This window comes from Hemitrygon akajei, chromosome 9, assembly GCF_048418815.1.
Source record: "Hemitrygon akajei chromosome 9, sHemAka1.3, whole genome shotgun sequence".
In the NCBI taxonomy this organism is placed as follows: domain Eukaryota; kingdom Metazoa; phylum Chordata; class Chondrichthyes; order Myliobatiformes; family Dasyatidae; genus Hemitrygon; species Hemitrygon akajei.
The window spans coordinates 169,277,159-169,300,608 of NC_133132.1; the positions used below are offsets into that span (position 1 = coordinate 169,277,159).

General features: G+C 39.7%; 1 protein-coding gene across 5 annotated transcripts in view; it reads right to left on the reverse strand.

Annotated features, from left to right (window-relative positions):
- map3k7 (mitogen-activated protein kinase kinase kinase 7) overlaps positions 1–23,450 on the reverse strand; it is a 148,532-nt gene that overhangs the window by 53,217 nt on the left and 71,865 nt on the right. For all 5 annotated transcript variants that reach the window (XM_073057481.1, XM_073057479.1, XM_073057478.1 and 2 more), the window contains exons 5-10: positions 12,310–12,448; positions 10,699–10,823; positions 9,544–9,672; positions 2,244–2,374; positions 1,429–1,510; positions 635–774 (exon numbers count right to left, since the gene is read on the reverse strand). In XM_073057481.1, coding sequence (XP_072913582.1) covers positions 635–774; positions 1,429–1,510; positions 2,244–2,374; positions 9,544–9,672; positions 10,699–10,823; positions 12,310–12,448 — 746 coding nt within the window. The remainder of the gene's footprint in view (positions 1–634; positions 775–1,428; positions 1,511–2,243; positions 2,375–9,543; positions 9,673–10,698; positions 10,824–12,309; positions 12,449–23,450) is intronic.

Genomic DNA, 23,450 nt, shown 5'->3' on the forward strand with positions numbered 1-23,450 from the left:
TTAAAATCCATACTAAAGTTCTTGGCTTAAAGAACCATGGTGAAATTTTGGGTGGGTTAGTTCCCATCATATCAGCAAGTGATGCGGCCAAGTGAAAGGGAAGTTTCACCTATTACCTGACAGCTTGTATTCCTTTCTCTCCTCCCCACCTTTTTATTCTGCATTCTTCTCCCTCCCCTGCCAGTCATAATGAAGGGTCCCAGCCCAAAACAGAGACTATTTTACAGTTCCAAGCTGCCTGACCTGCTCAGTTTCTCCTGCATTTTGTATGTGTTGCTCTGGATTTCTAGTACCTGGAGAATCATTTGTGTTTATGGTACTCCAAATATGGCTTAACTAATGTTTTCATTTCAAAATCATCTCTTAACTTTGTTTTTACTGAATGCCCTTACCAAGTATGCAGTGTGTCTTCTTTACTGCCCTTTCCAGTTGTGTTGCAAAAACCCCACCTATCCTATGACCGCTCTGTTTGACAGTGACTGAAGACATTATAGAACTGTTCTAATTCACAACATCAAGAGTCTAACTTGCCCTCCTCAGAACCAGTGAAAGGAAATAGTGTAGCAACAGTAGAGGGAGGGGGAAATTAAAGGAAAATAAATCTAAAATAAAATGCATCGGATAATTGACTTACCGATTGCTTGGATGTGAGTTTAAGCTTTGATTCTAAACGCTTGATTGTGTCGTTGGTAGTATTTGCATGTAAGTCACTAGGTTCTGCATTGGCATCACTTTTGTTACTGGTATTTGTGGAGGTAATTTCCAAAAAAGATCCTAAAAGTAGATAACGTAATTTATCTGTAGTTTCTAAGGAGGCCTTTGATGCGACCACAAAGTAATCATTAAAACCATTTATTATCATGCTTATCAAGGAAGAATAACAAAAAATTAATTTAAATATGACATGCATTAATGTAGTTTTCAAATAGCTCATCAACTGAAGTTTCAATGATGCTTTCAATTAATCCAATCTAAAAATTAAAGGTTATGGGGAGAAGGCAGAAGGTGGGGGTTGAGAGAGATAATGATTGAATGGCAGAGTAGATGCGAGAGGCCTAAAGGCCAAATTCTGCTCCAATATGTTACAGTCTAACTATAGTGTATAATTGCACAGCAGTGTGCTTCCGTCAAATCCAACACTTCTTCAATGTAGCATTGTCCTCTTAATACTTCCTTGTCATTGTCTAAGCAGTCTGAATGTTAATTAAAGAAACCTTCTGGTTCCTCTTCAGAAAACTTACTTATTTATTGCGATACAATATGGAGTAGCCCTCATGGTCTTTCGAACTGTACCGCCCATCAGCTCGAATTTTATCCTGGCCTAATCATGGGACAATTTACAATGACCAATTTACCTATTAATTGGTACGTCTTTGGACTCTGGGAGGAAACCCATGCAGTCTTGGGGAGAAAACCGCCATTGCATACCTGTGCTTGTAGCTGAGTTGCTCTGGCTCACATCGGAGTAGTGACACAGGTACTGAAGAGGTTCATCAGCTCCTGGGAAATACTAAACAAAAGCAGAGCAAAATGAGTCCTGCTGAAGGGTCTTGGCTGAAACTTCAACTGTTTATTCCTCTCTATAGATGATGTCTGACCTGCTGAGCTCCTCCAACATTTTGTGTGTTCTGCTCAAAATTTCCAGCTTCTGCAGAATCTCCTGTTTTACAATGTTTTTCAGGCTCGACATGATCAGTAAAGCAGAGGGTGAGGATGAACATGCTCAGAAAGTGACCATATGCAAATGCACTGGTGGAAATAGTACCAGATATTTCAGGTCTTGGCCCAAAATGCCCACTGTTTAAATCCCCTCCATAGATGCTGCCTGACCCGCTGAGTTCCTCCTACATTTTGTGTCTATTGCTCAAGTTTCATTGCCACAGGCAGCTGAGGAGGCCAAGCCCAGGAGTATTTAAGGTGGAGGTTGACAGATTTCTGATTAGACTGGGCATGAAAGGATACGGGGAAAAGGCAGGAGATTAGGGCAGAGAGGGAAAATGGATCAGCCATGATGAAACAGACTTGATAGGCTAAATGGCCTAATTTTACTCATATATCTTATGTTCTAATTTAGTTTATAACATTTTTAGAATTCTGGACTCATACTTTGCTCTCAGGTGAGCGTAGAACATAGGCTAACCCTGTTCCAAAGTAACAGTCCTTGTAGGCTGACCGAATTAGTTGTATTTGAACATTTGTTACTGGAAACTCTTCTATTCAACATGTTACCTGAGACAACCTACCTTCATTAAATGGGTCATTATCCTCACTATCTCCTCCATTGATGGACGCTGGGCAGGATCTTTAGACCAACAACGGGTCATTAAGCTTTCAATTGGTTTGGGTAGATTTTTGATTAGAGGCGGTCGGGTACCTAAAATACATTCAATAAATGTGAATAGAAACAAACTCGAGATTCCAAATACACCATTGTTTCCTTAGTTCAAGCACCACGATATTTAACCAACATCAAAAACCATTAACAAACATTAACATGTTAGTGGCTGCATCTCACCCTGGTATGGAAATACCAATGTGCTTGAATGGAAAACTCTACAAAAAGTAGTGGCATGGTCCAGTCCATCACAGGTAAAGTCCTCCTCACCATTCAGCATATCTACATGGAGCACTGTTCCTGAAAAGCAGCATCCATCATCAGGGACACTCACCACCCAGAACATGTTCCCTCCTTGCAGCTGGCATCAGAAAGGTGGTACAGGAGCCTCAGGACTCACAGCACAAGGTTCAGGAAGTTATTACCCCTCAATCACCAGGCTCTTGAATGAAAAGGGATAGCTTCACTCAATGTCACTTGCCCCGTCATTGAAATATTCCCAAAAACCAATGGACTCACTTTCAAGGACTCTTCATCGCATGTTCTTGATATTTATTATTATTCTTCCTTTCTTTTTCTATCTTCACAGTTTGCTGCCTATTGCATTCCAGTTGGATACCAAGTTGTTGCGGTTTTTCATTGATTTTATCATTATTCTATTAAGGATTTAGTGAGTATGCCTGCAAGAAAATTGATCTTGGGGTTGCACAGATGTAAGAAAAAGTTTGTAAACCATTTGCAATTACCTGGTTTTCTGCATTAATTACTCATGAAAAGTAGTCTAATGTTCATCTCAGTCACAATAATAGACAAACACAATCTGCCTAAACTAATAATACATAAACAATTGTACTTTTCATGTCTTTATTGAACACACTGCTTAATAATCATTCACAGTCCAGGCTAGAAAGAGTATGTGATCCCCTTGTATTTAATAACTGATAGAACCTCCTTTAGCAGTAAATACCTCCACCAAACGTTTCCTGTAGCTGATCAGACTTGCACAATGGCAAAGAGGAATCTAAGACCATTCCTCCATACAAAACTGTTTCAGTTCAGCAATATTTCTGGGATACCTTGCATGAACAGCCCTCTTCAGGTCATGCCACAGCATCTCAATTGGGTTAAGGTCTGGACTCTGACTTGGCCATTCCAAAACATGAATTTTCATTTTTTTAAAACCATTCTGTTGTTGATTCACTCTTGTGCTTTGGATCATTGTTTTGTTGCATCATCCAACTTCTATTAAGCTTTAGCTGTCGGATCACTACCCTGACATTTTCCTGTAAAATGTCTTGATCCAACTTTGAATTCATTGTTCCCTTAATGATTGTAAGCTGTCCAGGCCCTGAGGCAGCAAAGCAGCCCCAAGCCATGATGTTCCTTCCATCATGGTTCACAGCTGGGATGAGGTCTTGGTGTTGGTGAGCAGTGCTTTCCTCCAAACATACCAGTGTGCATTTCAACTTCTGTCTCATCTGTGTACAGAACATCGTCCCAGAGGCGTTGTGGAACATCCAGGGGGCTTCTGGAAATTTGAGTCATACAGCAATATTTTTTTTGGAGATAGTAGTTTCCTCCATGGTGTCCTTCCATGAACATCATTCTTGTTTAGTGTTTTTCTTATAATGGACACATGAATAGAGACCTGAGCAAGTTCGAGAGATTTCTACAAGTTTTTTGCTGTTATCATAAGACCACAAGATATAGGAGCAGAATTAGGCCATTTGGCCCAATGATTCTGCTCCACCATTTCATCACGGCTGTTCTAATTTTCCTTTCAGTCCCAATCTCCTGCCGTCTCCCATATCCCTTCATGCCCTGACCAAACAAGAATCTATAAACCTCTGCCTTAAATATACATAAAGACTCGACCTTCACAGCTACCTGTGGCAAGGAATTCTACAGATTCATCACTCTCTGGTAAAAGAAATTCCTCCCCATCTCCGTTCTAAAAGGATGCCCCTCTATTCTGAGGGTGTGTCCTCTTTTCTTAGACTCTCTCACCATAGGGAACTTCTGCTGCACATCCACTCTATCAAGGCCTTTCACCATTTGATGTTTCAATGAGATCATGACTCACTCTTCTGAATTCTAGCAAATACAGGCCCAGAGCCATTAAACACTATTTATATAGCAAAGCATTCAATCCTGGAATCATTTTTGTGAAACTCCTTTGAACGTTCTCCAGTTTCTTCTAAGATAAGGGGCCAAAACTGCTCACAACACTCCAAGTAAGGCCTCACCAGTGCTCTAAAAGGTCTCAACATTACATCCTCGCTTCTCTATTCTAATCCTCCTAACATCATATTTACCTTCCTCACCACAGACTCAACCTGCAAATTAACCTTTACAGAATCCTGCATATGGAATCTTAAGTCCCTTTGCACCTCAGTTTTTTGTATTTTTCTCTTCATTTAGAAAATAGGCAACCCTTTCATTTCTTCTACCAAAGTGCACTTCCTGACACTGTATTGCATATGCCACTTCTTTGCCAATTGTCCTCTTCTGTCGAAGTCCTTCTGCAGACTACTTCCGCAAAATTACCTGCCCCTCCAACTATCTTCACATCATCTGCAAACTTTGCAACAAAGCCATCAATTCCATTACTCAAATCATTGACATATAATGTAAAAATAACGGGTCCCAACATAGACCCCTGCAGTACATCACTAGATAACCATCAGCCAACCAGAGAAGGCTCCCTTTATTCCCACTCTTTACCCAATGCCAATCACCAACTGCTTTATCCATGCTAAAACCTTTACTGTAATACCATGGGCTCGTAGCTTGTTAATCAGCATCATGAGTGACAATTTGTCAAAGGCCCTCTGAAAATCCAAGTTGCCCTTGGGTTCTTTTTCACCTCCATCAGCACTGCACGTTGTGCTCTTGGTGTGATCTTTGCAGGACACACATTCCTAGGGAGAGTAGCAACAGTACTGAATTTCCTCCAAATTTTTACTTGCAACTGTATATGGTGACATATGTGTACTTTGATAATAAATTTGATTTGAACTTTGAACTAACTCCACAACCTATGGACTCCCTTTCAAGGACTCTACAGTTCAATACTATTAATCAACCTTTTTATTTATTATTTGTATGATTTTGCACACTGGATGTTTGCCTGTTGTTAAGTATAATTTTTCATAAATTCTATAGCATTTATTTTCCTGTAAATGCCTACAAGAAATTGAATCTCAAACTGGTACATGATGACATATACCTACTTCAATAATAAATTGACTTTGAACTTTCAGATAATAGAAAGTCACATCAACTAAACTTATTCCAATACCTTTAACTGTGTAAACTTTGTAGATAAATTATTACTTTGAAAAAGATGACTTTTTTTTGTTTTGTGACTGTCAACCCTCTACCACAAAGAGCTCCTCATTTTTGAAGGAAAAATTACCTGCTGTGATACACTATGAGTTACTACTAGTAAGTGCACGAGTGTTCAGAGGCTGAGAAGACCTTCAATTCTCTGTTTCCTACTAATATGAATTGATATTTTCAGGGAAGAAAGAGGGAAGGCAGCTATCTGACATTATAGTCCTGTCATCTCCTCAGTCAACAATTATATTAGAAGCGATGATATTTCATCTTTCCTTCCTTCTGAAAATAAGTAATTCTTGATTTTGGGAAAAACATTCACACAATTTTCACTGAGGAAACCTGTTTATTCTTAAAAGTGTTCATATCCTACGAGTCAGAACAAGAATGTCAATAAGGATCTTCTTCAATATCCAGTGTCAGAGGGCAATATTGTATAAGATCTTCATTACCTTCAGGGAAATGATGATTTTGAATTTTAAATAAATACTGAACAGCAAACAGTTGCTATAGTGACAGATATAACAGACTAGAAAAAAAGTTCCTAAAATAGTACTGACATTCAAGTTACCATCACACTTATATAAAGGGATATGTTATGAAGTATTAAAATTTCAGTTTTTATCTAATTTGGAATCATAGAGTCATACAGCACTACAGCACAGCCCACATAGATTGTGCCAGCCTGATCCCATCTACCTGCACGAGGACCATTGCCTTCCAAACCTCTCTCATCTATGTACTTATCTACACTTTCAGTCATAGTCGTAGAAAAGTTCAGCACAGAAACAGGCCCTTTGGCCAGCTAGTCCATGCCGAACCAAACTGCCTAGTCCAATCAACCTGCACCTGGACCATAGCACTCCATACTCCTGTAATCCTTGTAACATTCAAATTGAGCATGCATGCACCACCTGTGCTGGCAGCTCATTCCCCACTCTCATAACCTTTTCAGTGAAGAAGTTACCCCTCACTTTCCCCTTAAATTGAATTGACTTTATTACTTACATCCTTCATATACATGAGGAGTAAAAATCTTTATGTTACGTCTCTGTCTAAGTTCTAACCTATTCAACCTTTCCTATAAACTCAGGTCCTTCAGTCCCAGCAATATCCCTGAAAATTTTCTCTGTACTCTTTCAACCTTATTTACATCTTTCCTGTAGGTAGGTGACCAAAACTGCTCACAATACTCCTACTGAGGCCTCACCAACACCTTATACAAATTCCAACCTCCTATAGTAAACACAAAGTACACTGCAGATGCTGTGGTCAAAGCAACACGTACAACAAGCTGGATGAACTCAGCAGGTCGGGCAGCATCCATGGAAACGAGCAGTCAACGTTTCGGGCCGAGACCCTGCGTCAGGACTAGAAGGGTCTCGGCCCGAAACATTGACTGCTCCTTTCCACGGATGCTGCCCGATCTGCTGAGTTCCTCTAGCTTGTTGTACGTGTTCCAACCTCCCATCTCCTGAGGAGCGTGGTAGAACAAAGGGATCTGGAAATACTGGTCCATTATTGATTGAAAGTGGTGGTACAGGAGGATAAGGTTGTAAGAAAGCCTTTGGCACATTAGCATCATAAATTATTTGTGACATGTACATTGAAATATCAAAACATATAGTGAAGTGCATCGTTTGTGTTAATTACCAACAGAGTCTGCAGTCTGGAAGTGCTGCCATACTTCTAGCGCCAATGTAGCATGCTGAGTTACCAACGCTAACCCTCACATCTTTGGAATGAGGGAAGAAACTAGGGCACCCAAAGGAAATCCACGTGGTCATGGGGAGAACCTTAATACCATAAGATATAGGAGCAAAAGTAGGCTATTTGGCCCATTGAGTCTGCTCTGCCATTCAATCATGGGCTGATCCACTTCTTCCAGTCATCCCCACTCCCCTGCCTTCTCCCCATATCCCTTAATGCCCTGGCTAATCAAGAAACTATCTACCTCTGCTTTAATTGGTATATGGAGGAATTTAAGGCGGTAGGATATATGGGAGGCAGGGTTTAAGGGTTGGCACAACATTGTGAGCCGAAGGGCTTGTACTGTGCTGTACTATTCTATGTTCTATGTAAATGCACTCAATGACTTGGCCTCCACAGCAGCTCATGGCAACAAGTTCCACAGATTTACTACCCTCTGACTAAAGTAATTTCTCCGCATCTTAGTTCTAAAAGGATGTCCTTCAATCCTGAAGTCGTGCCCTTTTGTCCTAGATTCCCCTACCATGGGAAAGAACTTGGCCATATCTAATCTGTTCAGGCCTTTTAAAATTTGGACTGTTTCTATGGGATCCCCCCTCATTCTCCTGAACTCCAGGGAATACAGCCCAAGAGGTGCCAGACGTTCCTCATACGGTAACCCTTTTATTCCTGGAATCATTCTCATCAATCTTGACCATACATTTTCCAACATTGTATTTCATTTGCCACTTCTTTGCCATTCCCTAAACTAATTGCAGTAGGTTTGTCAAGCAGGACTTTTCTTTCAGGAAACCATGCTGGTTTTGGCCTATCTTGTCATGTGCCTCCAGGTACTCCGTAATCTCATCCCTATCTATTGATTCCAACAACTTCCCAACCACTGATGTCAGGCTAACACAACTAGTTTCCTTTGTGCTGCCTCCCACCATTTTTAAACAACAGAGTAACCTTTGCAATTTTCCAGTCAGTCATCTTTTACAAACTGCATACAGAGAGTGGCAGGACTGAACCCCGATCTTACAATCGCCCATGCAAATGGCCGCACCTGCTCTGTCCTGATGAAGAGTCTTAGCCCAAAACATCAGTTCTTTATCCTTCTTCATAGATGCTGCCTGACCTACTGAGTTCCTGCAGCATTTTGTATGTTCCTATAATTGTAATTGCTGTGAAGCTCAGTAGTTTCCATAAACTCCTCCTTATCTCAGCTACATCACTTCACCTGTCATGTCACACTTATCTTAACGACTGATTCAATAAAATCAACTGCCCTGTCTCAATTTTGTCTTTTCAATAGTCTGTTTTCAATATATCAGTTTTAGTTAAACATGCTGTATATAGTAGATTAGTGGGAACCCCTATAAATTGAATAAAAAAGCATATTTCAATCTCACCAGAGTTTAAGACAGCTTCACCATCAGTTTAACACATCAAACTAAAAATAAACAAAGATATTTTTAATCCTGTTGCACTTTCCTTAAATATTAAGCTGCAACTTTGCTCTTGCCTCATGGGAGTTGACAATCCATTGGTGCACACTGCGTTCTAGCTTAATCAGTCAATTAGAGATAGTCAGTTTGGTTAGAAACAGCACAGTAACAGGCCCTTTGGGCGATCAAGTCCGTGCCAACTAACTGACACCAATCCTACACTGATCCCATTTCATTCTACCCCTCATCTACACACTATAGATAATTTACAGAAACTAAATAACCCATAAACCCTCACATTTTGATATGCTCAAAATAAATTTGTTATCAAAGCACATATATGTCACCATGTACAACCCTGAGATTTTCTTGTAGGCATACTCAACAAATCTATACAATAGTAACTATAACAGAATCAGTGAAAGATCACCATAACTAGGACATTCAACCAGAGTGCAGAAGGCAACAAACTGTGCAAATGCAAATATAAATAAATAGCAATAAATATCAAGAACATGAGATGAGAAGTTCTTGAAAGTGGGTTCATTGGTTGTGGGAACATTTCAATGATGTGGGAGCACCCAGGAGAATCCACGTGGTCACAGGAACAATAAATACTCAGGGTAGATACAGTACTCAGTGGGCAATGCAATATGCACTCAATGCTTAGTATTCAAATCACAAAACTACTAAGTTACTGCTAAGAGGATATTTTGTAAGCAGTTAACTTACCATTGTGGACAGCCCACATGATGCGAAATGCAGGACCACCAATTTCATCAAAAGGTTTTCGGCGAGTTATTACTTCCCACAGAATAATGCCCCAGCTGAAGACATCACACTTTTCGCTATAATTACTTCCTGCAACACAAATTCAACAAGTCACATCAAATTTAAATTTAAAAAATGCAAACACTTTGAAGCCTGAAACAGTTATTATTTTACTTTATATTAGTTACAAATACAACAAACTAACAGGCTCTTCTGGTCCAACCAGCCCATGTTGCCCAATTACACTCATGTGATTCCTAAAAGACACTGAACCCATGAATATTACTGCAATATCTTTTATTAAATTATTCTTGTTTTTGCACTATTTTTAATTTAACTATTTAATATACATATACACTAACAGCTATCAATCCTACTCATTAAACCCAATCTTCAAAGTCCAAATTTAGTAAAGATTTTCCAAAAATAACTTCTTTATCAAGTGAGGCATGTACCATTGATGAAAATAAAAAATCTTCTTTGTACCAATCCAAATACTCTCTCAAGCAGTCCATTACAGGGCTGAGTGATTTTGTGTCATTAAAAATGAATTAAATGCTTTGTCATGCTTCAAATACTTTAAACCACTTTTTATAATGCTGCTTAGATTGTAAATACATGCTGGTATATATGTACATTTTATTCTATGGCTGTATTTCTAACTGTATTTTTATATACTTCATTATTCTGTATAGTTGTTGAAATTTGTCATTTTTGTTGCATGTTTCACCAACACACCACAGCAAGTTCCCAACACATATAAATATATATGGTGAATAAAGTTAATTCATGAGTTATTTATTATTTACAGATACAGTGCGGAACAGGCACTGAGCCTTGCCACCTAGCAATGCATCTATTTAACCCTAGTCATAGGACAATTTACAACGACCAATTAACCTACCAACTTTTGGACTGTGGGAGGAAACCAGAGCACCCAGAGGAAACCCATGTGCACCCGGAAAGAAGGAACAAATCCGGAAATGAACTCCGAAATCTGACACCCTGATCTGTAATAGCACTGTGCTAACTACTATAGTACTGTGGCGCCCCATCTTTGAGGTGAGCCAAGAGGAGGAACTAAAGTGGTGTCCCAAGCAACTTTCAAATATTTACCTTCAAAAACTTCTGGAGCCATCCAGGCAGCACTTCCCTTGTTGTTGGTCATGTGAGTTTGAATATCACAGGCTGTGCCAAAGTCACAGATCTTCAGAACTGTCCCGCCAGCAACCAGCAGCAAGCTTCATTGGGAAAAACAAAACTGCAATTTCAGTAATCTATTTTTAGGGATATCCAGTCAGTATTCAGTATGTAAATATTATGCCATGTCACCACAGTTCACATTGTTCAAAAAAACCAAAAAGTAGTCGCCATATGATGCCAAATGGAAATCCAATCACAGCAATACAGGTAAATGATATAATCATTATAGGTGCAGAATCCGATAAACAAAAGTGAGATAGATGATCCGATGTTTCCTTTTCAATGTTGGACAGGCAACCATGATTGAACTAGCCTTCAATTTTAGTTGGCACCGGACCATGTTTTTTGTCGCTTTGAGGCAGCAAATCTACTAGCTGTACCTCTCTGCTATCCAGTCTTGCTCCATTTCTTTGAGGACCACATTTGGAATATTGTCTTTCATTGAAGCAAGGATATATTTAAAATAGAGGCAGAACAACTGAGATTCAATAGATTGATCCTTGAGATAGGGCACTAGCTTGGTCAAACATGTGCATAGAGATTTTGTGAGTACCATGCACCAATCTTCCTTGGTTATAGCGGATTTGTCTGTGTAGTGAGATGAAACAGAATTAGTTGTGACTTGCCTGTAGGAACAGTTATAAAACAGCTGAACATGTTGACAACATGGCTGCCTCAAATTTAGCTTTAGGCTGTGGTTATACAGGTAGGCCCGTCTTAGGCCAATTATTGGAAATTGCTTGGTAGTTTCCAGTAAATTGTGTATCAGGGGTCTTGTCTTATATGGAGTTGTTAATCACTTTGAGGAGAGATAAGGAAACTCCTAAACAGTATAATTGTAAGATTGTTTCAAGGGATTTCTGGAGTTTCTCCATGGATTGGATTTCAAACAGGGCCTGACAACCTCGATGTCTTGTTGAAATGTTGGGGCTCCCCGGTGGCTAATAACTGAGTGGTTAAAAATATACAGGCAACACTGCTAATTTGTAATGCTTACCACCAATTAACATGAACTGTGTGCAACTTTGAACTTGATTTATTAGTGAAGGATCAAATAAAGAAGTCTGAGTTTTGCTCTTTTAGTTGAACTAGACTAAATTTGTAGCTGTAGGTACAAGTTGAATTAGAGCTGTAGTTAAGAGCTAAACATAATTAATTGAGTTACTAATTTTTTCATTATTTTAGTTAAGAGTTAAATAAAGTTGCTTCATCAAACTAAATGTGAAAATGTGTTTTCATTGCTGACTTGCTTGGTCACTGGAGAGGAATTACAGGAAACCCGAGCTCTGTTTTGAGAGAGCCCACCAACTCTAGAAAACTTTTTTCCACACAGTAGCAAATAAAATAGGATTTTGTTTCAACATTAAGCATTTCCAGTTATACAAATGATAACTTATTAATGACCAAAAATCTTTCCAATCTAAATTAACTCCAATCTTAAACTTGCATCCAAAATTCATCGTGTTTCCCATTGATACAGTCTATATTAACTGCTGTTCTTCAATTTATTAAGAAAGAACATACTTTGGTGGTTTGAGGTCCCTGTGGATTAAAGCCTTGGGTTTCATGCCATGTAGGTATGCCACTCCTTGTGCACACTGTAAACACCAATTCATTGCATGGGCAGCAGTGTAATATGGTAAGGGTTCAGCTCCATGAAGCACTGAAAATTAGAAGTTCATCAAGAAATATTATTGACAAATGTTCTTTTCAACCATCTATCAACTTTAATTTAATGTTTGAAATATACCCAAATAGCATACAACAGGCTAAGAATATATTGATACAAACTGATATTGGCAGCTACAACTACAAACAGTAGCATCAGAATTCAAAAAGAGTCTTATTTGTTCAGAATGCTGAAACCATTACTCCACCTAGAAGGAATTAGTCTGATATGATGCTTATAATAAGCAGAATAATTTAACATATAAGATTAAATATTACAAAGATTTTCAAGAGATAATCAGGATGCTTTTAGAGAAAAAGGTTCAAGGTCAATCAACAATATAGATGTATACAGTTAAATGACACATCATTCCTCTGGGACCAAGGTACAAAACACAGTACATACAGTCACACACACTAGACATATAGTTACAATAGCACATACAATCACAAAATAATATTAGCACAAGTCCCTGAGTGGCATAGCCTGAAGATTGATGGTGTAAGGGATGTTGTCCTGGAGCCATGTTTCTGCGAGAACAAGCATGCAGCAGTTCCTCATCTCACTCTGGGTCAGCCGCTGGCAAAGGCAATCCAGCTTGTCTTCCGGGGAGCAAACAGTGGAGAGTAGCACCAATGAGAGGGTCAGCCTGTAGGGACAAGCCCCCAACACAGCATGGATTCCAGCAGTCCCGCCAGCCATCTGTTCTCTCCCACAGCACCTCTGGCTGGCTGCTCAGGTGACGCCATGGAATGAGGACCCTGGTCCACGCTACAACCCAAAGCCACACAGCTCCACTGCTGTTGGTCTCGTCAATGAACTAATGAACTGGATTTACAATATTTTGTATTACCAATGTCACAAGAAAAATATTTAAGATAAACATTTGCACCATTAGTTGGACCTGGAAAGGCGCTGCGACTAAGTGCGCGGTTATTGTTCCACAGTTTTCAAGGAAAAGCATAATGTAAAAGGGAGCAACCCTGTTTCAGAAGCAGGAAATAAAAACCACCTCTCCTCAATTTTTAGGACATTCCACAACATTTTCAATTTTCTATTAAAAAGCCAATGTCGCACTGTTACCCTACAGCAAATATATTTGCTAATTTGATAACATAGAATTCTATGACTCTCATTCCTGTTAAAGCTCAATTGCCACAACATATCTACTCCTGCTTTTCAGTTATTAAGAACACTCAATTCCATATTAAAACTACAAAGTCAGGAAATTCCACAGATGCCCGAAATTTTGAGGGATGCACATAAATTGCTGCAGGAACTCAACAGGTCAGGCAGCATCTGCTGAAATGAATAAACAGTTGACATTTCAGACTGAGATCCTTCGAGAAAGTGAGAAGTCATCAGAACAAGGAAGTGAGGGCGGGGGGAAAAGAGAGGAAAAAAAGAGTACAAGCTAGCAGCTAACAAGGTGTAACTTCCCCTGCACCTGGTCTTATCTGCCAGCATGTACACCTTCCCCTGTCCCCATTCTTATTCTGGTTTCCTCCAGCTTCGTCTTCAGTCCTTCAATGAAGGGTCTCAGCCAAAAATGTTAACTGTTTATTCTTCTCTATTGATGTTAGCTGACCTGCTGAGTTCTTCCAGCATTTTGTGTGCATTTCTTTCATTTAAAATTGACATTTTTCACCTTAACACGCATTCAGACTTAAACCTGAAAGTGAATGCTAAATGCGCATTCTTCACCTCTTTTCAATACATCGTTAAGGAAACCCACAAAGTTATGTAATGTGAGAAGCTGCGAGGTGATAGGTAGGGAAAGCAAAGTGCTGAGGAACAACAATCCGATGGGAGAGGATAGATCATCACAGAACAAAGGGAAGGAATGGAGCGCCAGACATAATAAGCAGGTGATGAGAAAGGGTATGGGGAATGAGAAGAGGAAACAGGGCCACAAGGATTCCCTTATCCTCGTTTTCCCATATCCCATTTATCCTCTCTCACTTGGATTCACCCATCACCTGCTAGCTCCTACTCTTCTTATTTTTTCCTCCTTTTATTTTTGGTTCCTGTCCCTTTCATTTCCAATCCTGGTGAAGGGTCTTGGTTCAAACTTCTGACAATTCATTTCCCTCCATAGATGCTGCCTGGCCTGCTGAGTTTCCCCAGTATTTTGTGTGTTGATCCACACAGCATCAGAGGCTTGATTAGAAATGGCCAGCGGCTAAACCAGAAACTATACAAATCTGCAGTGCTCCAAAATGAATAAGTAAACTGAAGAAAATTATTGTTTTTCCAGCAATTATGACATGTTAAAATACAGCTAAAATTCCTTCCATCTAAGTTGCTAGTTTGGAGTCAAAAGTTTTTTTTAAAATGAGAACATCTCACTCCATACTGCATCACTGCATGGTACGGAAACTGCACTACAGTCGATAGGAAAGCTCCACAATGTATATTGAAAACTGTCAGATGTATTGCTGGCTGAGGCTACCCACCATTAAAGACGTATATACAGAAAGGTGCTGGAAAAGGGCCAGTAACATACCCCACCCTGCCTCATGGATTGTTTGTCTTATTCCAATAAAGGAGGAGGCTATATAGTATCCACACCAGAACCAGCAGACTCAAAAAATGGTTACTATCTACAAGCAGTAGGGCTGATCAACACCTCCATCCACTAACCCACCCCACCATGCTACTTTATCATATCCTGTCAGAGTCATCTTACGTACAGACACTCATGTGCCCAGAGTCATTTCATGAACAATCTATGAATGAGCTATTTTACATATTTACTTATTGTGTTTTTTTCAAATTATTGTGTTCTTTATCTTACTGTTTTTTAATGTTGTCTCAGATCTGGAGTAACAATTATTTTGTTCTCCCTTACACCTGTACTGGAAATGACATTAAACTATCTTGAATGAAAGCATTTCCCTTTCACATGGTCCACCTAGTGGTAATACAGAGTACTGTGCGATGAGGTTGTGATGCAGCTAGTCTCCATAAACAGAAATTTTATTGATTCAATTATCAGAGTTTGAAGTTCAATTCTGTGCCTTCTGTAGGGAGTTTGTATGTTCTCCCTGTAACTGCATGGGTTTTCTCTGGGTGCTCCGGTTTTGTCACACAGTCCAGAAACATACCAGTTAGTAGGTTAATCGGTCATTGTAAATTGTCCTGTGATTAGGCTAGGGTTAAATAGATGGGTTGCTGATAGTGCAGCTCGCAGGGGCGGAAGAGCCTGTTTTGTGCAGAATCTCTAAATAAAACAAAATAAATAAATTACAAAATTTACCCCTCGATCCACAAAGACTGCACCAACTACCATGCACCACAAACACTAAACCTATTTTATTCTCCTGACCTTCCCCCGAGCACCAGATACTGCCACTCATCTGAATTTTAATTAGGCTCTGTAAATTACCCTTAATCTCCTAATCTAATCATCTTTGGGATATGGGAGAATATCAGACACCTGGAAGAATCTCCCACAGAGTCAGAGGGTGAACAGTACCTATTGGATCTTTGTACATTTATAAAACAGCTTTGAACTTCCCTTCAGCCATCATTTTTGGCTTTTCTAATTCCCCTTTCACTGTCATCTCTGTACTTTCTAGATCCACCACACTCTATGATATTGAGTGTATGGAATGGAATGTTTCAGCCTTATTCTCTCTTCTTCCATGAGGTTTTAAAGCTTTGAGGACTGTGGCAAGACAACTGAATACCAAAGGAAGCTGACAGACATCAACAATCATTGATAAGAACATTATAAATGAAGGAAATAGCAGGGGTTGATTAGTCCTCCTCTCAAGTTTTCCACATTAAGATCACAGCTATAGTCATAGCTCCGCATTACTTTCATACTCTAATGGCATAGTGCTTTTTACACCTTGCCAAATGAAAAAGACTCATATATGCCTATTTTGTTTCTTGCTAGCCAGAAACAAGTCTCATTATATCATGTTCTCGTTAGTATTTGCAATTTAGTTATAGAAACATACAAACATTGAGAACATACAGCACAATACAGGCCCTTCAGCCTACAAAGCTGTGCGAACATGTCCCTACCTTAGAACTACCTAGGCTTTACCCATAGCCCTCTATTTTTCTAAGCTCCATGTAGCCACCCAGGAGGCTCTTAAAAGACCTTATCGTTTCTGCCTCCACCACCACCGCCAGCAGCCCATTCCACGCATTCATGACTCTCTGCATAAAAAATTTACCCGACATCTCCTCTGCACCTACTCCCCAGCACCTTAAACCTGTGTCCTCTTGTGCTAGCCATTTCAGCCCTGAGGAAAAGCCTCTGACTATCCACACAATCAATGCCTCTCATTGTCTTGTACATCTCTATCAAGTCACCTTTCATCCTCCGTTGCTCCAAGGAGAAAAGACCGAGTTCACTCAACCTTTTCTCATAAGGCATACTCCCCAATCCAGGCAACATCTTTGAAATTCTCCTCTGTACCTTTCTATGGTTTCCACGTCCTTCCTACAGTGAGGCAACCAGAATTGAGCAGAGTAAACCAAGTGGGGTCTGACCAGGGTCCTACATAGCTGCAACATTACCTCTCGGCTCTTAAACTCAATTCCACGATTGATGAAAGCCAATGCACCATATGCCTTCTTAACCACAGAGTCAACCTGCGTAGCAGCTTTGAGTGTCCTATGGAGTCGGACCCCAAGATCCCTCTGATCCATCACACTGCCAAGAGTCTTACCATTAATACTATATTCTGCCGTCATATTTGACCTACCAAAATGAACCACCTCACACTTATCTTGGTTGAACTCCATCTGCCACTTCTCAGCCCAGTTTTGCATCCTATCAATGTCCCGTTGTAACCTCTGACATCCCTCCACACTATCCACAACACACCCAACCTTTGTGTCATCAGCAAACTTACTAACCCATCCCTCCACTTCCCCATCCAGGTCACTTATAAAAATCACAAAGAGTAGGGATCCCAGAACAGATCCCTAAGGCACACCACTGGTCACTGGCCTCCATGCAGAATATGACTCATCTACAACCACTCTTTGCCTTCTGTGGGCAAACCAGTTCTGGATCCACAAAGCAAAGTCCCCCTTGGATCCCATGCCTCCTTACTTTCTCAATAAGCCTTGCATGGGGCACCTTGTCAAATGCCTTGCTAGAATCCACATACACTACATCTATTGCTCTACCTTCATCAATGTGCTTAGTCACATCCTCAAAAAATCCAATCAGGCTTGTAAAGCATGACCTGACTTTGACAAAGCCATGCTGAATATTCCTAATCATATCATGCCTCTCCAAATGTTCATAAATCCTGCCTCTCAGGATCTTCTCCATCAACTTACCAATCACTGAAGTAAGACTCACTGGCCTATAATTTCTTGGGCTATCCCTACTCCCTTTCTTGAATAAGGGAACAACATCTGCAACCCTCCAATCCTCTGGAACCTCTCCCATCCTCATTGATGATGCAAAGATCATTGCCAGAGGCTCAGCAATCTCTTCCCTCACTTCCCACAGTAGCTTGGGGTACATCTCGTCCGGTCTCGATGACTTATCCAACTTAATGCTTTCCAAAAGCTCCAGCACATCTTCTTTCTTAATATCTACATTCTCAAGCTTTTCAGTCCACTGCAATTCATCCCTACAATTGCCAAGATCCTTTTCCGTAGTGAATACTGAAGCTAAGTATTTATTAAGTACCTCCGCTATCGCCACCAGTTCCATACACACTTTTCCATTATATTTGCACAGTATGTTGTTTTTTGCATTCTGGTTGAATGCTCTCGTTGGGCAGTCGTTCACTGATTCAGTTATAGTTACCACTCTATAGATTTGTTGAATCTGCCCACAAGAAAATGAATCTTAGGGTTGTATATGGTGACATATATGTACTTTGATAATAAATTTACTTTGAACTTTGAAAATATCCATACCAATATACCATGTGAATATACCTTTTGCCCAATAACAATAAAGAGAACAAGGGCTAAGTACATAGAAGTTCGGAGTGCAAAAGTAATGAAGCATGTTAAACCTTTACAAACTCCTAGTTGTGCCTCCACGAGTTCAACATGACCATGACTTGACTATGATGATCTTCGGCAATGTTCTGTGGGCTGCAGAAAATTGTTCCAAAAATTCTTTTAAATGTACCTCTTTTGAACTGCTCTCATTGCAGTCTGCAGCATGTAATTTCCCTTTAAGTAAAACCATTATTTAAATGTTCCCAGAATCAATAGACTCACTTTCAAGGACTCTTCATCTCATGTTCTTGATATCTATGACAATTCCTTTATATTCTTGTTTCTTCTTTTTGCATTTGCAGTTTGTTGTCTTCTGGTTGAACGCTCGAGCCTGACAGTCGTGCTTTGATTCTGTTTGTCTTTTATTGAGACACAGTGCAGAATGGGCATTTCTTGCCCTTCAAGCCACGCCTCCCAGCATTCGCCGATTTAATCCAGTTTAATCATGGGACAATTTACAATGACTAATTAACCTACCAACTGGTACATCTTTGGACCGTGGGAGGGAAGCAGAACACCCAGAGGAAACCCACATAATCACGGGGAGAATGTACAAACTCCTTACAGGCAGCGGTGGGAATTGAATCCGTTCCTGGTTCTATGCTACTGTGCTATAAAATAGTAAATAGCTACACAATAAAATTAATCACAGGGTTGTATACAGTGACATATACATATGCAAGAAAAAATTTGTGAGCCCTTTGCAATTACCCAGTTTTCTGAATTAATTACTCATAAAATGTGGTTTGATATTCATCTAAGTCACAGTAATCGACATACATAATCTGTCTAAACTAATAATACACAATTATACTTTTCATGTCTTTATTGAACACATTGTTTAATTATTCACAGTCCAGGCTTTTAAAAGTTTGTAAACCCTGGTAGAATCTCCTTTAACAGCAATAACCTCCACCAAACGTTTCCTGTAGCTGATGATCAGACTTGGACAATGGCAAGGAGGAATTTTAGACTGTTCCTCCATGCAAAACTGTTTCAGTTCATCAGTATCTCTGGGATCCCTTGCATGAACAGCCTTCTTCAGATTGTGACTTGGATGATCAGACCACATTATGAATAATTAATGCAGAGAACCAGATAAGTGCAGAGTTCACAAACTCTTTCTTGCAGTTGTATGTACTTTGATATAAAATTTACTTTGAACTTTGAATATGAGTGCCAGAATTTAAGAACCCTATTATAATTCTGTGAAGCTAATTACTAACTATATATCTCCTGAATTGGTGGGAAGTCATTTTTATTCTAACTCTATCTAATCTGTTTATCTGCTAAAATAAACAGAATCTATTAAGTTCACTGGGAGAGGTGATAAAATAAGTCAGTTTCATTGCCTCTCCCAGTTTATATGTAGTTGCTACTAATCTTACCTATGAGAAAAATCAAAGGGTTTTTGTGGTTTGTATTGAAAATATTGTTTTAAATTAGATCAATGGTTATAACAAGAGACAAAATGATTTTGCCACTTTAATACAGTACAGATAAAAGATTTAACCTGAAATTGACTCCATTCTCAGAGCACAATTTGCATTATCTAACATAAAATGCCATCCGACCAGAATCAAAGTTTTATTATCAGAGTAAATATATGTCATCATATACAACCCTGAAATTAATTTTCTTGCAGGTGTTCACAGTAGAACAAAGAAATACAACAGAATAAATGAAAAACTGCACACAAAGACTGATAACCAACCAGTGTGCAAAAGACTAACTGTGTAAATAAAAAAGTAACTAATACTGAGAACGAATTGTAGAGTTTCATACAAGAATTAAATGAATAAATTCAGTACAAGCTCCATTCTGAATTGCGAGGACACAAATAGTATGTTCCAACTATCACAGCTGGTAGCCTTTCCATCCCAAATGTGAACAGCAGAAAGCACAATAAAAAGAATCCACCGCAGATGTAATTAAGTAATTTGTTTCTGGATACAAACAATTAGAGTGAAGAACCTTAAGTTACTAGAAATCAGAAAGGCAACATTTATACAGTTAACTTACGATAAAGTACAACGTAAAGTTATACTACAGAATGTGGTAGATTCTATGATTGTATACGTTGTACGAAGTTTAAGATATCAAAGAAGCTCTTCTCCATTGACCACTGAAAGCCCTCGCCAGCTTGCTTTATCACACGGATATGCAATGTGAGCTAAACATGTGAGATTCTGTGCATGCCAACAACTCTTCAGCATCACTCGCATTGGTTATCTCTTTCATTCTGCATTACAACCAAATCTGTTCCTGCTTTCATATCCAACATAGACAGCGCAGTTAACCAACACTCATTTTATCCAGATACTGCATGAAATAGAGTTGGACAATCAATGTCACGGCTGCATAAAAACAGCTATCTTTTAATCAGGAAGGCAATTCAGATTTTAAGTGCAGAGTTCCATGGCAGTTTCTCTGAACTGAGAAGTGACCAATCAAGAGGGATTCATTAGAAAGGGCCAATAAAAATAACTCAAACGCAAGTGCAGTGGCCATTCTTTTAGAGTGGATTTGGCTCATCAGGCTCAGGTGAGGTAAAGTATTTTGTAAGTTAGCCTCTCCCTGTTCTTACCTACTTATTCCACATCTGCTAGGGCATAGTAGTTTAGTGAGAATGGCACCAAGGGCAGTGTTTTGTACTGTGTGTGGCATGCGGGAAGTCTGGGAGACCTCCTGTCTCCTAGATAAACACATCTGCACCAGGTGCACTGAGTTGCAGCTCCTGAGAGAACATATTAAGGAACTGGAGCTACAGCTCGATGATCTTCAACATACAAGAGAATGAGGTGGTGAGAGACAGCAGCTACAGGGAGTTAGTCAGCCCTAGGTTGCAAGAGACAGGTAACTGGGTGACTATCATGAGAAGGAGGGTAAATGTACAGTCATTGCAGGGTACACTTGTGGCTATTCCCCTCAATAATTATTACACAACTTAAGATACTATTGAGGGAGATGACCTATGAGTGACTGGGTGTGGGGCACTGAGCCAGGTGTTGTGGCTCAGAAGAGCAGAGAGGTGAACAGGACTGCAGTGTTGACAGGAGATTCCTTAGTCTGAAGAAAAGAGATAACATTCTGTGGGTGTGATAGTGTCACCTGGATGGTATGTTGCCTCCCTGGTACCAACAGAGATGTCTCAGATCAGGTCCATGGCATTCTCATTGGCACCAATTACATAGGTAGTCAAGGTGAAGAGGTCCTAAAGAAAGATTGTAGGGAGCTAGGTAGAAAGCTGAAAAACAGGACTACACGGGTACTAATCTCTGAATTACTGCCTGTGCTAAGTGCCAGTGAGGTTAAGTATAGGATGATTTGGTAGGTCAATATGCGGTTGTGGAACTGATGCAGAGGGCAAGGGTTCAGATTTATGGATCATTGGGATTTCTTCTGAGGAAGGCATTGCCAGCAAGGAAAGGCTGATGATAGGGCAAAATTGCAGTCAACAGGAAGAGTTGCAACATAAAAGGTGGACAAAATCAAAACGGGTAAATACGGGACTGAAGGTGTTACATTTGAATGTGCACAGTATACAGAATATGGTAGATGAACTTGTAGCACAGTTACAGATTAGCAGCTATGATGTTGTTGGCAACACTGAACCATGTTCAAGGGTACACATTGTATCAAAAGGACAAGTGGGAAGGCAGGAATGCGCAGCATTACTATGTTGATAAAAAAATGAAATCAAACCACTTGAAAGAAGTGACATAAGGTCTGAAGTTGTTGATTCATTGTGGATAGAGCTAAGGAACTGCAAGGTAAAAAGACCCTGATGGGAGTTATATACAGGCCCTGTAACAGCAGAAAGGTCATGGACTACAAATTAGAAAAGGAGATAGAAAATGAACACCAAAAGGGCAATGTTACAATAATTATGGGGGATTTCAGTATGCAAGTAGACTGGGAAAATTAGGTTGGTGCTGAATTCCAAGAGGGTGAATGAATGCCTCTGAGCCATGGTTGAGCCCACTAGGGGATCAGCTATTCTGGATTGGGTGTTGTGCAATGAAACGGAATTGTTTAGAGAACTTAAGGTAAAAAAACAATTGGGGGGAGTGATCATAATATGACTGAATTTCACCCTGAAATTAGAGAAGGAGAAGGTAAGGTCAGATGTATCAGTATTACAGTGAAGAGGCATGAAAAAGGATTTTGCCAGAATTTATTGGAAAACAACACTGGCAGGGATGACAGCAGAGCATCACTGGCTAGAACTTCTGGAAGCAATTCGGAAGACACAGGTTATATACATCACAAAAAGGAAGAAGTATTCTAAAGGCCAGATGACACAACCGTGGCTATCAAGAGAGTTCAAAGACAACATTAGAGCCAAAGAGAGGGCATATAATATAGCAAAAATTAGTGGGATCTTGAAGAATTAGAAGCTTTTAAAAACCAACAGAAAGCAACTGTCAACAGAAGGCAGAAGTCATTAAGAAGGTAAATATGGAAGATGAAAGCCAATAATATTAAAGAAGATACCAAAAGTTTCTTCAGATACATAAAATCTAAAGGAGAGGTGCTATTGGATATCGGACCACTGGGAAACAATGCTGGAGAGGTAATAATGGATGACAAGGAAATGGTGGGCAAACTGAATAAGAATTTTGCATCAGTCTTCACTGTGGAAGACTCTCGCATTACGGTGGAAGTTCCAGGTGTCAGGGGTATGAAGTGAGGGAAATTACCACTACTATGGAGAAGGTTCTTAGGGAACTGAAAGGTCTGAAGATAGATATGTCACTAAGACCAGATGTTGTACACCCCAAAGTTCTGACAGAGATCACTGAAGAGATCGTAGAGGTATTAATAATGATCTTCCAAGAATCACTGGATCCTGGAATGGTTCAGGAAGTCTGAAAAATTGCAAATATCACTCCAAGAAGGGAGGGAGGCAGAAGAAAGGAAGTTATAGGCCTGTTAGCCTAACAGTATTTGTGAAGATGTTGGATTGTTAAGGATAAACAAAGGAAAATTGGTTGATATTGTA